The 16,133-nt window shown below is 46.6% G+C and overlaps 1 protein-coding gene across 1 annotated transcript in view; it reads left to right on the top strand.

Moving 5' to 3' along the window:
- The window catches only part of RPAP3 (RNA polymerase II associated protein 3), a 126,280-nt gene that overhangs the window by 30,342 nt on the left and 79,805 nt on the right, over positions 1-16,133 (top strand). Inside the window, 3 exon segments of the mRNA XM_030216402.1 lie at positions 10,104-10,131; positions 10,134-10,240; positions 12,852-12,968. Of these exon segments, the coding sequence (XP_030072262.1) occupies positions 10,104-10,131; positions 10,134-10,240; positions 12,852-12,968 (252 nt within the window).

The following is a 16,133-nucleotide window of genomic DNA, read 5'->3' as shown; positions in this document are numbered from 1 at the left end:
GATTCAACCCTGATTCCTTCCAAGGGTCAACTGCTCACTTAAGTTAAGATACCTTTTTGTGCCTTATTCATTCTAAAAACAGGTCTAGACCAAAATGTTGAAGTTTTAGCCCTAGACATTTTTGTTTTGTTCCATTATCAGACTAATTTTCGAAAGAGAAGGACACCCATCTTTCAACACAAATCGGAAGATGGGCGTCCTTCTACAAGGGTCGTCCAAATCGGTATAATCGAAAGCTGATTTTGGACATCCCCAACTGCTTTCCGTCACAGGGACGGCCAAAGTTCAAAGGGGTGTATCGGAGGCATAGAAAAGGCGGGACTTGGGCGTGCCTAACACATGGACATCCTACTACTACTTAACATTTCTAGAGCGCTACTAGGGTTACGCATCCTCCACCCATAATGGAAAAAAAAGGGCACCCTTGACGAGCACTTGGACAACTTTACCTGGTCCTGTTTTTCTTATGACCAAGGCTCAAAAAGGTTCCCGAAATGACCAGATGACCACCGGAGAGAATCGGGGATGACCTCCCCTTACTCCCCCAGTGGTTACTAACCCCCTCTCACCCTCAAAAAATATCTTTTAAAATATTTTTTGCCAGCCTCTATGCCAGTCTCAGATGTCGTACTCAGCTCCATCACAGCAGTATGCAGGTCCCTGGAGCAGTTTTAGTGAGTGCAGGGCACTTCAGGCAGGCAGACCCAGCCCCCCCCCCCCCCCCCCCACCTGTTACGTTTGTGGAGGAATCAGCGAGTCCCCCAAAACCCACCAGAAACCCAGTATACCCACATCTAGGTGCCCCCCTTCACCCGTAAGGGCTATGTTAGTGGTGTACAGTTGTGGGTGGTGGGTTTTGGGGGGCTCAGCACACAAGGTAAGGGAGCTATGTTCCTGGGAGCAATTTATGAAGTCCACTGTAGTGCCCCCTAGGGTGCCCGGTTGGTGTCCTGGCATGTCAGGGGGACCAGTGCACTACAAATGCTGGCTCCTCCCATGACCAAATGGCTTGGATTTGGTCGTTTTTGACATGGACGTCTTTGGTTTCGAAAATCGCCGAAAATAAGAAACATCCATGTCTAGGGACGGTGAAATTTAAGGATTTGGACGTCCCTGACGGTATTTTCGAAACGAAAGATGGATGTCCATCTTGTTTCGAAAATATGGGTTTCCCCGTCCCTGAATTTGGACGTTTTGCAAGGACGTCCAAATCAAAAGTTGGTCCTAAGAAACAAGATGGCAAGCGATCCGCAAAATCCAACGTGGAGACAAACAAAGCAGATCAATCAGTGATATGGTTCAAAACTTTATTTTCAGAGATTCGCCCGACACAGACTGTGTTTCGCCCACAAGGGCTGCGTCAGGGGCTAATAGTCCAAGCAGGACATGAGATTGAAACGTAAAAAACAGCAGGGTGCTTTCCTCAGTCAAGATGAGGACATCAGCTCAATGCACAGGGTAAGTCTCAGACTTACCCTGTGCATTGAGCTGATGTCCTCATCTTGACTGAGGAAAGCACCCTGCTGTTTTTTACGTTTCAATCTCATGTCCTGCTTGGACTATTAGCCCCTGACGCAGCCCTTGTGGGCGAAACACAGTCTGTGTCGGGCGAATCTCTGAAAATAAAGTTTTGAACCATATCACTGATTGATCTGCTTTGTTTGTCTCCAAATCAAAAGTTGGACATCTCTTTCGAAAATGCCCCTCTTTGGCTGTAAAACGTCCAGGTGTTAACGCCCTAAGCGCGCTCCCGAAAGGCTCCCAAAATGCTCCCTTGTGATTTGGATGCATTACAGACAAATTTCATAGATAAACAACTGCAGAATAGGTTTCAAAAATACTGATTTGGACTTTTTGAGAAGAAATTTGTCCGACTGCTGCTTTACGACACTTTTTGGACGTTTTTCTCTTTCGAAAATGAGCCCCTTACTGTACCATTGTATACTGGTTCTGGAAAGGAGTTTGGAATAAAATGATATCATCCCTATGGAAGACCCTAAAAAGATCTCCTACAGTATTGCCATCCTTATATCATCGAGCCCTGATCTCGCCATTCCTGAAAAGTTTAGTAAGCTGTTCAACATTAGATAGCTATAGTGACACACATGAACGTCCACTGGAAGGACAATACTAAACTCAGCGTATTGGAATGGTGGTCCCTCATGTAAAATTCAAAAATATGAAGCATCTAATGCCTTTCGCATCCGTAATATCCTTCATTCCCAGAAGGTTTTGGTCTCCCTTAGATAGCTATTGCAATAAAACTAATATTAGTATACATTTTTATCACTCACTAATGTATCTTTATGCTTACATAAGTACATAAGTATTGCCATACTGGGAAAGACCAAAGGTCCATCAAGCCCAGCATCCTCTTTCCAACAGTGGCCAATCCAGGTCACAAATACCTGGCAAGATCCCAAAAAAGTACAAAACATTTTATACAGCTTACCCCAGAAATAGTGGATTTTCCCCAAGTCCATTTAATAATGGTCTAATGGCCTTTTTGTTTAGGATGCCGTCCATACCTTTTTTTAAACTCCGCTAAGCTAATCGCCTTTACCACATTCTCTGGCAACGAATTCCAGAGTTTAATTGCACGTTGAGTGAAGAAATATTTTCTCAGATTCGTTTTAAATTTACTACATTGTAGCTTCATCGCATGCCCCTAGTCCTAGTATTTTTGGAAAGCGTAAACAGACGCTTCACATCTACCCATTCCACTCATTATTTTATAGACCTCTATCATATCTCCCCTCAGCCGCCTTTTCTCCAAGCTGAAGAGCCCTAGCTGCTTTAGCCTTTCCTCATAGGGAAGTTGTCCCATCCCCTTTATCATTTTCGTCGCCCTTCTCTGCACCTTTTCTAATTCCACTATATCATTTTTGAGATGCGGTGACCAGAATTGAACACAATATTCGAGGTGCGGTCGCACCATGGAGTGATACAAAGGCATTATAACATCCTCATTTTTGTTTTTCATTCCTTTCCTAATAATACCTAACATTCTATTTGCTTTCTTAGCCACAGCAGCACACTGAGCAGAAGGTTTCAGCGTATCATCAACGACGACACCTAGATCCCTTTCTTGGTCCGTAACTCCTAACTTGGAACCTTGCATGACGTGGCTATAATTCGGGTTCCTCTTTCCCACATGCATCACTTTGCACTTGCTCACATTAAAAGTCATCTGCCATTTAGACGCTCAGTCTCCCAGTCTCGTAAGGTCCTCTTGTAATTTGTCACAATCCTCCCACGATTTAACGACTTTGAATAGCTGTCATCAGCAAATTTAATTACCTCACTAATTACTCCCATCTCCAGCACAGACCCCTGAGGAACCCCACTAACTACCCTTCTCCATTGCTTATATTTCTTTATTTTTACTTTATGCATATTGGCTCAAATCAGCAATATGTATGCATTTGTTCTGCCAATCAGACTTGTTATAAATATTTTTACTTATGATTATATGTACTCACTGTTATGTAATTATTTACCAGTTATATTGTTTGTGACAATATGATAGAATGTCCTGTTCTGTTACTGAAAAATTAATAAAAAAAATATATGGGGGAAAAAAACCTATTCAGATATCTTGATTTTTGTCCCAGGAAAAAGGTAACAGTAGAGATCTACACTTTCTTTTTTCTATATAACTACTTTCCACATAAAACCTATACCACCTCCAATCTAAACTGCCTGTGAGAACATCTCTGTATCTCTTATTCTCCGAGGACAAGCAGGCTGCTTGTTCTCACGACTGGGTTGACGTCCACGGCAGCCCCCACCAACCGGAACAAAACTTTGCGGGTGGTCCCGCACGCAGGGCACGCCCACCGCGCATGCGCGGCCGTCTTCCCGCCCGAGCGCGACCGTTCCCGCTCAGTCTTTCCTTTTCCGTGCTGGAGAGAGCCACATTTGTCTCTCTCTCTGTCAGCCCCGGAAACCGGATCGCGCTTTTGCCGCTAGATTTTTCTTCGTTGTTTTTCCTCTTCGTCGCTTTCTCTGTTTTATTTTGTTTAAAAAAAAAAAAAAAACGAGAAAACTTGGTTTCCCTCGTCTTTTTAGCGGGGGCGTCTCGTTGCGGCCTTGTGGCCCTGCGGTCGATTTATTTTTCGAGGTGTGAATTTTACCACCACCATCGACGACTTTGACTTCGCCGACGCAATTTTTCCGTTGATGTCCTCGAAGGTCCCGAGTGGATTTAAGAAGTGTGGTCGGTGCGGCCGGCATATCTCGCAGACCGACAGTCATGCTTGGTGCCTCCAGTGCCTCGGGCCGGAGCACGATACCAAGACGTGCACCTTGTGTCTCGGTTTACGGAAACGGACACAGGTGGCGAGGCAAGTTCTACGGGACCGTCTTTTTGGAACTTGCGCCGGCCGCTCGACGTCGACTTCGACGGCATCGGTGTCGACGGCCGGATCTTCGGTACCGGTACCGATGTCCATGAAATCGGCACCGACGGCGCCGACACCAGGAGCACAGGTCCCGTTGGCCCGCCGGTCTTCCGGAGACGGCAGGGGTGAGCAGCCGCGTGGGCAATCGGCCCCGGTCACTCCCTCTACCCAGGGCCCTCTGGACCGAACCCTGTCGGACCCGATCCCTCGAGGCCGAGGGGGATCTACCTCCTCCTCTTCAGTACCGCCAAGCGCCGATGACGGGCACCGGAAAAAGACAAAAAAGCACCGTCATCGGTCGCCCACGGTGCACGTGGCTCCCGGCTCCAGATACGATTCGACGCCGAGGAAGCGGCAGCGCCGGGAGGAGCGGTCCCCCTCTGTGTTAGAGGTATCGTTACGTCAGGGCGCCAGCACTTCGGTGCCGTCTCCTGGACCCGAACACCTTCCGGCACCGACACCTCTACCGGCCCCCTCGCCTTTCCCGACAGCGGGCCTGGACGAGTGCCTCCGAGCCATCCTTCCGGGGATCCTGGAAGGGCTGATGCGCCAGACTGTGCTGGCGCCGGGGGGTGCTTGCGCCCTCGGTGCCGTTGATGGAGGCGCTGGCGTGCTCTAGCCCGGTGCTGAGGCCTTCGACGCCGCTTGCGGCGCCGGTCTCGACCGCCATGCAGGTGGAGTCGACGTCGATGGAGGGAGCTTCATCCCCGCCGGCGCGGGAGTCCACCGCTCGACGACGCCACCGAGGACTCGGTGCCTCGAAGTCGAGCCGGGCCCGGTTGAGTTCTGAGCTACAGGAGCTCATGTCCGACACCGAGGAAGAGGCCTCATGGGGGGAGGAGGAGGACCCCAGATATTTCTCCTCAGAGGAGTCTGTGGGCCTTCCCTCCGACCCCACTCCTTCACCAGAGAGAAAGCTCTCGCCACCTGAGAGCCTCTCCTTTGCCTCCTTTGTCAGGGACATGTCGATTTGCATTCCCTTCCCCGTGGTCTCTGTGGATGAGCCGAGGGCTGAGATGCTCGAGGTCCTCGACTATCCATCACCACCTAGAGAGTCCTCCACGGTACCGCTGCACAATGTCCTCAAAGAGACACTGTTCAGAACTGGCTGAGACCTTTATCTAATCCCACCATCCCCAAGAAAGCGGAGTCCCAATACAGGATCCACTCAGACCCAGAGTTAATGCGGCCTCAATTGCCTCATGACTCGGCGGTCGTGGACTCTGCTCTCAAGAGGGCACGGAGTTCGAGGGATACCGCCTCGGCGCCCCCGGGGCGGGAGTCTCGCACTCTGGACTCGTTTGGGAGGAAGGCCTACCAATCTTCAATGCTCGTGACCCGCATCCAGTCCTACCAGCTCTACACGAGCATACACATGCGGAATAATGTGAAGCAACTGGCGGACCTGGTCGATAAGCTCCCCCCGGAGCAGTCCAGGCCTTTTCAGGAGGTGGTCAGGCAGCTGAAGGCGTGCAGAAAGTTCCTGTCCAGGGGTATATATGACACCTGTGATGTGACATCTCGTGCTGCGGCCCAAGGTATAGTGATGCGCAGGCTCTCATGGCTGCGTGCCTCTGACCTAGACAACCGCACCCAGCAGAGGCTGGCCGATGTCCCTTGCCGGGGGGATAATATTTTTGGTGAGAAGGTCGAGCAGTTGGTGGACCAACTTCATCAGCGGGAAACCGCTCTCGACAAACTCTCCCACCGGGCGCCTTCAGCATCCACCTCAGCAGGTGGACGTTTTTCCCGGGCCAGGCAGGCTGCGCCCTACGCCTACAACAAGCGTAGGTACACCCAGCCAGCCCGAAGGCCTCCTCAGGCACAGGGACAGTCCCAGCGCGCTCGTTCCCGTCAACAGCGTGCGCCTAAGTGGCCCCCGGCGCCACCACAGCAAAAACCAGGGACGGGTTTTTGACTGGATCCACTGGAACATAGCCGCCATCAAAGTGTCCGTGCCGGACGATCTGCCAGTCGGGGGGAGGTTAAAACTTTTTCACCAAAGGTGGCCTCTAATAACCTCCGACCAGTGGGTTCTCCAAATAGTGCGGTGCGGATACGCCCTGAATTTGGCCTCCCCTCCACCAAATTGTCCTCCGGGAGCCCAATCCTTCAGCTCCCAGCACAAGCAGGTACTTGCAGAGGAACTCTCCGCCCTTCTCAGCGCCAATGCGGTCGAGCCCGTACCACCCGGGCAGGAGGGGCAGGGATTCTATTCCAGGTACTTCCTTGTGGAAAAGAAAACAGGGGGGATGTGCCCCATCCTAGACCTGAGAGGCCTGAACAAATACCTGGTCAAAGAGAAGTTCAGGATGCTTTCCTTGGGCACCCTTCTACCAATGATTCAGAAAAACGATTGGCTATGTTCCCTGGATTTAAAGGACGCATACACTCTCATCCTGATACTGCCAGCTCACAGACAGTATCTCAGATTCCGCCTGGGCACACGGCACTTTCAGTATTGTGTGCTGCCCTTTGGGCTATCCTCTGCCCCACGGGTGTTCACGAAGTGCCTCGTGGTGGTCGCGGCGTATCTGCGCAAGCTGGGAGTGCACGTGTTCCCATATCTCGACGATTGGCTGGTCAAGAACACCTCGGAGGCAGGAGCTCTCCGGTCCATGCAGTGCACTATTCACCTCTTGGAGCTGCTGGGATTTGTGATAAATTACCCAAAGTCCCATCTCCAGCCAGTCCAATCTCTGGAATTCATAGGAGCTCTGCTGAATTCACAGACGGCTCAGGCCTTTCTTCCCGAAGTGAGGGCCCACAACCTCCTGTCCCTCGCTTCCCAGACCAGAGCGTCTCAGCAGGTCACAGCTCGGCAGATGTTGAGACTCCTAGGTCATATGGCCTCCACAGTTCATGTGACTCCCATGGCTCGTCTTCACATGAGATCTGCTCAATGGACCCTAGCTTCCCAGTGGTGCCAGGCCACCGGGAATCTAGAAGATGTCATCCGCCTCTCCATCAGTTGCCGCAATTCACTGCACTGGTGGACCATTCGGACCAATTTGACCCTGGGACGCCCATTCCAAATTCCACAGCCCACGAAAGTGCTAACGACGGATGCATCTCGCCTGGGGTGGGGAGCTCATGTCGATGGGCTTCACACCCAGGGACTGTGGTCCCTCCAGGAAAAAGATCTTCAGATCAACCTCCTGGAGCTCCGAGCGGTCTGGAACGCACTGAAGGCTTTCAGAGATCGGTTGTCCTGTCAAATTATCCAAATTCGGACAGACAATCAGGTTGCAATGTATTACATCAACAAGCAGGGGGGCACCGGATCTCGCCCCCTGTGTCAGGAAGCCGTCGGGATGTGGCGTTGGGCTTGCCAGTTCGGCATGCTTCTCCAAGCCACATACCTGGCATGTGTAAACAACAGTCTGGCCGACAGACTGAGCAGAGTCATGCAACCGCACGAGTGGTCGCTCCATTCCAGAGTGGTACACAAGATCTTCCGAGAGTGGGGCACTCCCTCGGTGGACCTTTTCGCCTCTCAGACCAACCACAAGCTGCCTCTGTTCTGTTCCAGACTACAGGCACACGGCAGACTAGCGTCGGATGCCTTTCTCCTCCATTGGGGGACCGGCCTCCTGTATGCTTATCCTCCCATACCTTTGGTGGGGAAGACCTTACTGAAGCTCAAGCAAGACCACGGCACCATGATTCTGATAGCGCCCTTTTGGCCCCGCCAGATCTGGTTCCCTCTTCTTCTGGAGTTGTCCTCCGAAGAACCGTGGAGATTGGAGTGTTTTCCGACTCTCATTTCGCAGAACGACGGAGCGCTTCTGCACCCCAACCTTCAGTCTCTGGCTCTCACGGCCTGGATGTTGAGGGCGTAGACTTCGCTTCGTTGGGTCTGTCTGAGGGTGTCTCCCGTGTCTTGCTTGCCTCTAGGAAGGATTCCACTAAAAAGAGTTACTTTTTCAAGTGGAGGAGGTTTGTCGTTTGGTGTGAGAGCAAGGCCCTAGAACCTCGTTCTTGTCCTGCACAGAACCTGCTTGAATACCTTCTGCACTTATCAGAGTCTGGCCTCAAGACCAACTCAGTAAGGAATCACCTTAGTGCGATTAGTGCTTACCATCTTCGTGTAGAGGGTAAAGCCATCTCTGGAGAGCCTTTAGTCGTTCGATTCATGAGAGGCTTGCTTTTGTCAAAGCCCCCTGTCAAGCCTCCTGCAGTGTCATGGGATCTCAACGTCGTCCTCACCCAGCTGATGAAACCTCCTTTTGAGCCACTGAATTCATGCCATCTGAAGTACTTGACCTGGAAGGTCATTTTCTTGGTGGCAGTTACTTCAGCTCGTAGGGTCAGTGAGCTTCAAGCCCTGGTAGCTCATGCTCCATATACTAAATTTCATCATAACAGAGTAGTGCTCCGCACTCACCCTAAGTTCCTGCCAAAGGTGGTGTCGGAGTTCCATCTTAACCAGTCAATTGTCTTGCCAACATTCTTTCCCAGACCGCATACCCGTCCTGCTGAACGTCAGTTGCACACATTGGACTGCAAGCGAGCGTAGGCCTTCTATTTGGAGCGGACACAGCCCCACAGACAGTCCGCCCAATTGTTTGTTTCTTTCGACCCCAATAGGAAAGGGGTCGCTGTCGGGAAACGCACCATCTCCAATTGGCTAGCAGATTGCATTTCCTTCACTTACGCCCAGGCTGGGCTGACTCTTGAGGGTCATGTCACGGTTCATAGTGTCAGAGCCATGGCAGCGTCGGTGGCCCACTTGAAGTCAGCCACTATTGAAGAGATTTGCAAAGCTGCGACATGGTCATCTGTCCACACATTCACATCACATTACTGCCTCCAGCAGGATACCCGACGCGACAGTCGGTTCAGGCAGTCGGTGCTGCAGAATCTGTTTGGGGTTTAAATCCAACTCCACCCTCCAGGACCCGAATTTATTCTGGTCAGGCTGCACTCTCAGTTAGTTGTTCTTCGTAGGTCAATTTCTGTTTTACCCTCGCCGTTGCGAGGTTCAATTGACCTGGGTTCTTGTTTTGAGTGAGCCTGAGAGCTAGGGATACCCCAGTCGTGAGAACAAGCAGCCTGCTTGTCCTCGGAGAAAGCGAATGATACATACCTGTAGCAGGTGTTCTCCGAGGACAGCAGGCTGATTGTTCTCACCTACCCTCCCTCCTCCCCTTTGGAGTTGCGTTTTACTCATTTTTGCTTGTCATTCAACTGAGCGGGAACGGTCGCGCACGGGCGGGAAGACGGCCGCGCATGCGCAGTGGGCATGCCCTGCGTGCGGGACCACCCACAAAGTTTTGTTCCGGTTGGTGGGGGCTGCCGTGGACGTCAACCCAGTCGTGAGAACAATCAGCCTGCTGTCCTCGGAGAACACCTGCTACAGGTATGTATCATTCGCTTTGTTGAACAATGCGTATACCTTTATCTGCATAAATGGATAGACAGTTTTCAGAAAGCCCATTTCTATGAGTTAAATCCTAATTAGATTGTAAGCTCTGTCAAGCAGGGACTGTCTCTTCATGTTCAGGTGTACAGCGCTGCGTATGTCTAGCAGCGCTATAGAAATGATGAGTAGTAGTAGTTAAATAATGTTGTTACCCATGGAAATGGCTTTGAGAATTGCCCTCTAAGCATGTTCGTGGATTAAGAGAGACAGTCATATTCCATCCTGTCAACAACTTTAAAAAAGTAATTGCTCTTTCATTATTGTTTTTTTTTCAGAATTTACCACCAATTAGAAATAAGGATTTTAAAAGAAAGCAAAACCCAAAGTGCCTACCAAAGAAAAAAATGGGAAGGAAAGAAAAAATCCCAGGGTCAGATCATATGATTATGAAATGTGGGACAAGCTTGATGTGGTAAGTTATTTAGTACGTTGCAAATGGACAACGCCTCTCACATTATGTACCTTTATTAAGAACCATATGAAACAGATTTTTGCATTTTGTAGCGTAGTACATAGGCTTTTTAAAGCAGAGCTTTCAAATCTCAGCTGCTCAGTGTTTCTAATGTTTTATTTCATTGTTCTTATCCCAAACATCCTAAACAATTATTTGAAATATTTACTGTTCCATACATTATGTAGAAAAAAATGTGAGGAAGATTTTGTCATGATTGCTCAGTTGAGTATAGGTTTGGGTTTTCTTGTTGTGAAGGCCTTCTTCATGAAATACATTTTTAATATAATATTTGATGGTAACAAAAGACCAGCCAGCCCATTTGATCTTTTTAGTTGCTGTTATCCACACTGCAAGGATATATCCCTATTGCCAGCCATAGATTGTAGCGACTTGTAAGATCTCTCCCCATGCAGGACAGTTTATTTTTAGTGTTCTCATATGTACTGTATCATTTTGGGCAAGTTAGCATATACACATTTCCACTTTTTTCACAGCAAGAACCTATCCCTTTATATGTATAACCGTAAAAGTAATATTCTAAATAACTACTAGTACTACTGTGGTTATTGCCAATTTCAGTTTCTGATTGTAGCATTGTGATATGAAACTGTGAAATTTGGCCTTATCACCAGAAACATCATGTGCATTTCCTATATATAGGATGCCCCTGGCTATTGCAGCGATCTCAGGATTGTGTTTCTGAGGATGCTATACTAAATGCTCATGGCTAGTTATTTTGAATCAGTATCTACAAATTTTAGTTTTTGATCTTTTTTTTTTTTTTTTAATTTAATGTTTGCATATGTTTGTGCCAGTAAATTTACATTACTGATAAGAGTAGTAGATACCGTGAATAGAGGTGCTGGTATAACAGTGTTTGGGCATTTTTAGGATAGTTGTAAAAATGGGTAGAGAAATCATTGGAAATCAAGGAGAGCCTGTTGTTTACAAGAGAAATTTGATACATTGGAGTAGATTCAGTAAATGGTGCCCAAAGTTAGAAGCTGTGAAGATCCATTCTATGCGGAACAATCTTTATCATATACTGGCTTAACGAGTATTTATACCTGCCAAAAACTGTTGTAAATGCTGACAGCTAACTGATGGCATTCAGGCGCATGAATTACACTATTTTATAACATCGAGCCTAAACCCTGGGAATACCCCTGACCTGCCCATGCCTCTCCTATGGCCATTCCCCCTTTGGAGATATGCACAAGAGAGGTTAGGCACTCGCTTTACAGAATAAGGACGTAAGACAAGTTACATGCTTAACTGCTAATTAGTGCTTGTTAAAGCTAGTCATTGGTACTTATCTCCAATTAGTTAATTATGATACACGCATAACTGGCCATTTGTGTGCCCAACTTTAGTCACCATTTATAGAATTTGAGGAATTTAAGAGTAGTTTTATGACAGGTCACCTAGTTAAGAGGATAAGAGAGTTCCTATTTTTAGCATATGTGCCTTTATAAAATACTAGGGTTAAACCAGTAGAAATTGTGACGCTGTAGACCTTTACACCTTCCCAGGAGCAGGCATAAATGTTAGCATGTAAAGTGCATAGATATTGTGCATGTTTTATAAAGTATTTGCATAAATTGCATCCTTGCCCATGCTGTACCCAAACTCTGCCGCAGAATGTACCTATATATTTGTTTAATTATAAATTGTTATCTCCCGACTACATATAGAAACCAATAATTGAAGCGGTTCACAGCTCTTCAATAAAAATAGCTCATAACATAATCTGTACGTTACATCCAAACTTCCCTTCCGCAGCCTCTCTCTAAAAACCTCCCACACCACCACAGTTACCCCTTCTTTGCAGTGGGCAGTGCCCAAGACCAACAAATGCCTCAGCTGCTCCTTCTCGCCTGGAAAAAAGCCAAGTCTTCAGCTTCTTGCAAAAAGCCCTGTAATTGAACTCGTATCTCAAATGCTCAGGCATGGCATTTCACGACCCTGGGAAAATACTGAAAGCCCTTGAACATATCTAAAATATTTAACTGACAGTATAGCCAGTAGTCTCCCTTACTAGACCACAGCTGTCTTCCTGATACATGTCAACTCATTGTGCTCACCAAGTATCCTGGCCTATCCCCTATCAGGACTCGGAATGCCATGCATAAAACTTCAAAGTGTATTTGTTGCTGAATAGACTGCCTTGGAGCTCCATCAACAATAGAGAGACTTGGGCTTCCATATCATGTAAAAGTATGCACCGTTTTGATGACATGTCTACTTCACATATGTAACCTCTGGGGCAGCCATTCCTATACAGTCCTTGGGGCACACTTAGTCCCATCGGGTTTTATGTTCTGAGTTAGATTTGAATGCACTGCTTCAATTTCATGCAAATTTATCTCATGGGGACTAGGTGTGCCGGCTGCCCTGGGGTAATATTTATAAAAACCCTTTTTGCATGTAAAACAGTTCTTTACAAGAGGAAACAATTTATATAATTTCCCCCATTAAGTGAGCAAAAGAGCTCCTTTTCTGTTTAAAACTTATTATGACTTATAATTTTTCTACTGTTCAAGTGTGGGATTTTTATGTTTGGTTCTAGGACAAAATAATTGAAGAACTTGATAAAGAAGAGAGCCCTCACGGTTCAGATTCAGACTCTGGAGATGAAGATGGAATTCGTATAAATACAGCAAAAGCCATGGCTGAAAAGGAAAAAGTATTGTATTGTAGTCTTGTTCTTGTTCTGGGAGTTTGAGTTTAGTTTGAGACCTTGATACAGTTTATAATTTTCTGAAATTTAACTTTCATTATGTCTCAAAGATCAGTTCTTAGAATGGTTACATCTATCTACCAAAAGGTGGAGATAGAGAATGACAGAGCTCTGCTGTATAGGATACTGTGCAGCAGCTGCTGCTTCCCGTTCAATATTCTCTCTGTCTCAGCAGGTGGATAGATATATCCTGTGCAGTTCTCTGTGTGGTGCTTGCTTCTGCTCAGGTTCAGTTAAACAGGGGGAGTTGGCAGCTATCTGCCTGTTGATCAGAAGTACACCTAGTAGTGCCAGGTCCCTCCCCCTGCCCCCACTCCTGGATTTTCTTCCCTTTTCATTTTTGCTAGCATTTCTTTATAAAAATAAATCTCCTGCTTCTTTAAAAAGAAAATAAACGAGAAAACTTCTGTTGCCATAGAAAAGGGACAAGCGGTACTACTGTGAGCAGGAAACTGTTTTAGCACCAGTACTTCTGTGGCTCTGCCTCTGCCAATGATCTTCTGAGAGCTTCATGTACTGTAAGTCTTTCTCTTCACTGCTTCTGTTCTTTGTGGCTGCACTTGCGGAAGCAGTTAAATTGTACTCCTGGTGTGGGAGCTGGCAAGCAGATTTGGGGCTGTGCATGGCATGCAGTCAGGTTTCTTCAAAGAGCCCCCTTCCTCCCAACTTAACTGCGAAGGCATTGCCGGATTCAACGGAAGAGCTTCAGTGGGTTGTTTTGGTGGGCTGTGTAGTGCCTCACTTGGAGCACATGTCCACAGTAGCCATATTTGAAGTGCTGTTATACTGCTCCTCTGCAGATCTATTGCCAGGGCCACATGAGTCAACAGGAATTTTTCTCACAGGCAGCTTGCAGGGGCTAGTTTTGCCTACCAATGGAGGTTTGGGGCAGGACTCCTTGAGGACACCTTTTTTTCTCCAGATTTTGTGCTTTCAATGCACCAGGCTTTCTTACTGAAGAAACCTCTGTTCTCCCAGCCCCCTTCAGCCAACCCATTGCCTTTTTCTGACCAGCAGCCTACACCATCCCATTTGGAGGTACGGAGGGAGGTGGATGAACTTTTCTTTGCAGTCAGATCATGGATCCGATGCTCCTCTCTCTGGGGGCTCATGCCATTCACTATATGATGCTTTGGAGAAGGGCAAGCTCTCTCCTGAAGAGGAGGATGATCCGACGATGACCAGTCTCTTCTGGAAAGAAGAACTTCCTTCTCTAATTATAAAAGCTTTGAAGATTATTTTTTCCAATGAGTCCCTCGGTTCAGAGGCTACATTCCCACCCTATTATGTTAGGCATCTCTTGTAATTTTTCACAATACTCTTGTGATTTAACATCTTTGAATAACTTTGTGTCACTATCAATTTTAATTACCTCACTAGTTACTCCCATCTCTAAATCATGTACAAATATGTTAAAAAGCAGTGGTCCCAACACAGACCCCTGTGGAACTCCACTACCCTTCTCCATTGAGAATACTGACCATTTAACCCTACTCTCTGTTTTTTTAACCAGTTTTTAATCCACAATAGAACACTACCTCCTATCCCATGACTCTCCAATTTCTTCTGGAGTATTTCATAAGGTACTTTGTCAAATGCCTTTTGAGAATCCAGTTACACAATATCGACTGGCTTCCTTTATCCACATGTTTATTCACCCCTTCAAAGAAATGTAATATTTTGATGAGGGAAGATTCCCTTTCACTAAATCCATGTTGGCTTTGTCTCGTTAATCCATGCTTACGAATATACGCTGTAATTTTGTTCTTTATAATAGTCTCTACCGTTTTGCCCGGCACTGATGTCTAGCTTGCCAATATATAATTTCCCAGATCAACTCTGGAACCTTTTTTTAAAAATCAGCATTACATTGGCCACCCTCCAATCTTCCAGTACCATGCTGGATTTTAAAGATAGATTACATATTACTAACAATAGTTTTTCAAGGTCATTTTTCAGTTCTATCAGTACTCTGGGTGGTTTGCTAACTCTTCAGTTTGACAAATTGCCCCATTACTTCTTCCAGGTTTACAGAGATTTGATTGTTTTCTCTGACTCATCAGCTTTGAATACCATTTCTGGCACCGGTATCTCTCCCAAATCTTCCTCAGTGAAGACCAAAGCAAAGAATTAATTTAATCTCTCTGCTGTGGCTTTCGTCTTTCCTGAGCTCCCCTTTACTCCTCGGACATCTAGCTGTCCAACTGATTCTTTTGCTAGCTTCTTGCTTCTAATATACCTAAAAGAGTTTTTACTATGTGTTCTTGCCTCCAACACAATTTTCAAAGTCTCTCTTTGCCTTCCTTATCAGCACTTTGCATTTGACTTGCTATTCCTCATGCTTTTTTCTGTTATTTTCAGTTGGCTCCTTCTTCCATTCTTTTTTTAAGGATTTTCTTTTACCTCTAATAGCTTCCTTCACCTTCCTTTTTAACCATGCCAGTTGTCGTTTGGCCTGCCTTCCTCCTTTTTTAATACATGGAATATAACTGTCCTGGGCTGGGCTTCCAGGATGGTATTTTTGAACAGCTTTCATTCCTGATGTACATTTTTGACCTTTGCAGCTACTCTTCCTGTTTCCCCCCCCCCCCCCCCCACCACCACCATTCTTCTCATTTTATCATAGTTTCCTTTTTGAAAGTTGAATGCTAACGTATTAGATTTTCTGTGTGTACTTACTCCAAGGCTGATTTGAAGTGTGATCATATTATGATCACTGTTACCAAGTGGCCCCAGCACCATTACCTCCTGCACCAGATCATGCGCTCCATTAAGGAGCCGAGCGATCACTATAGATACCTTTTCAACAGAATGTTCTTCAGATGAAGATACAACTCCAACCAAGACAACATGTTTTTTGTAGTATTAAAAAAAATAGATATAAGACTTTTAGGATATTGTAGTCTAATCGTGTTGGTTTCATTTCTATCCTAATTCTCATATGGGCTTAAAACCTTATGGTGGCTGAATGAACTGGTTGTGACTCCAGACTGACTAGTAAGTAGGTGGTGCATCAGAAATAAATGCAGCCTGCTTCCTTTCTTTTCTCTACATTTAGCCTCGCAACCCATGGCTTAATTAAGATAAACCTTGCTTAATTTATACTTTTGG

Source organism: Microcaecilia unicolor, chromosome 10 (assembly GCF_901765095.1).
Source record: "Microcaecilia unicolor chromosome 10, aMicUni1.1, whole genome shotgun sequence".
Taxonomy (NCBI): Eukaryota; Metazoa; Chordata; class Amphibia; order Gymnophiona; family Siphonopidae; genus Microcaecilia; species Microcaecilia unicolor.
Note: the sequence above shows the minus strand (reverse complement) of the source record. Positions and strands in the feature narration are given on the sequence as shown.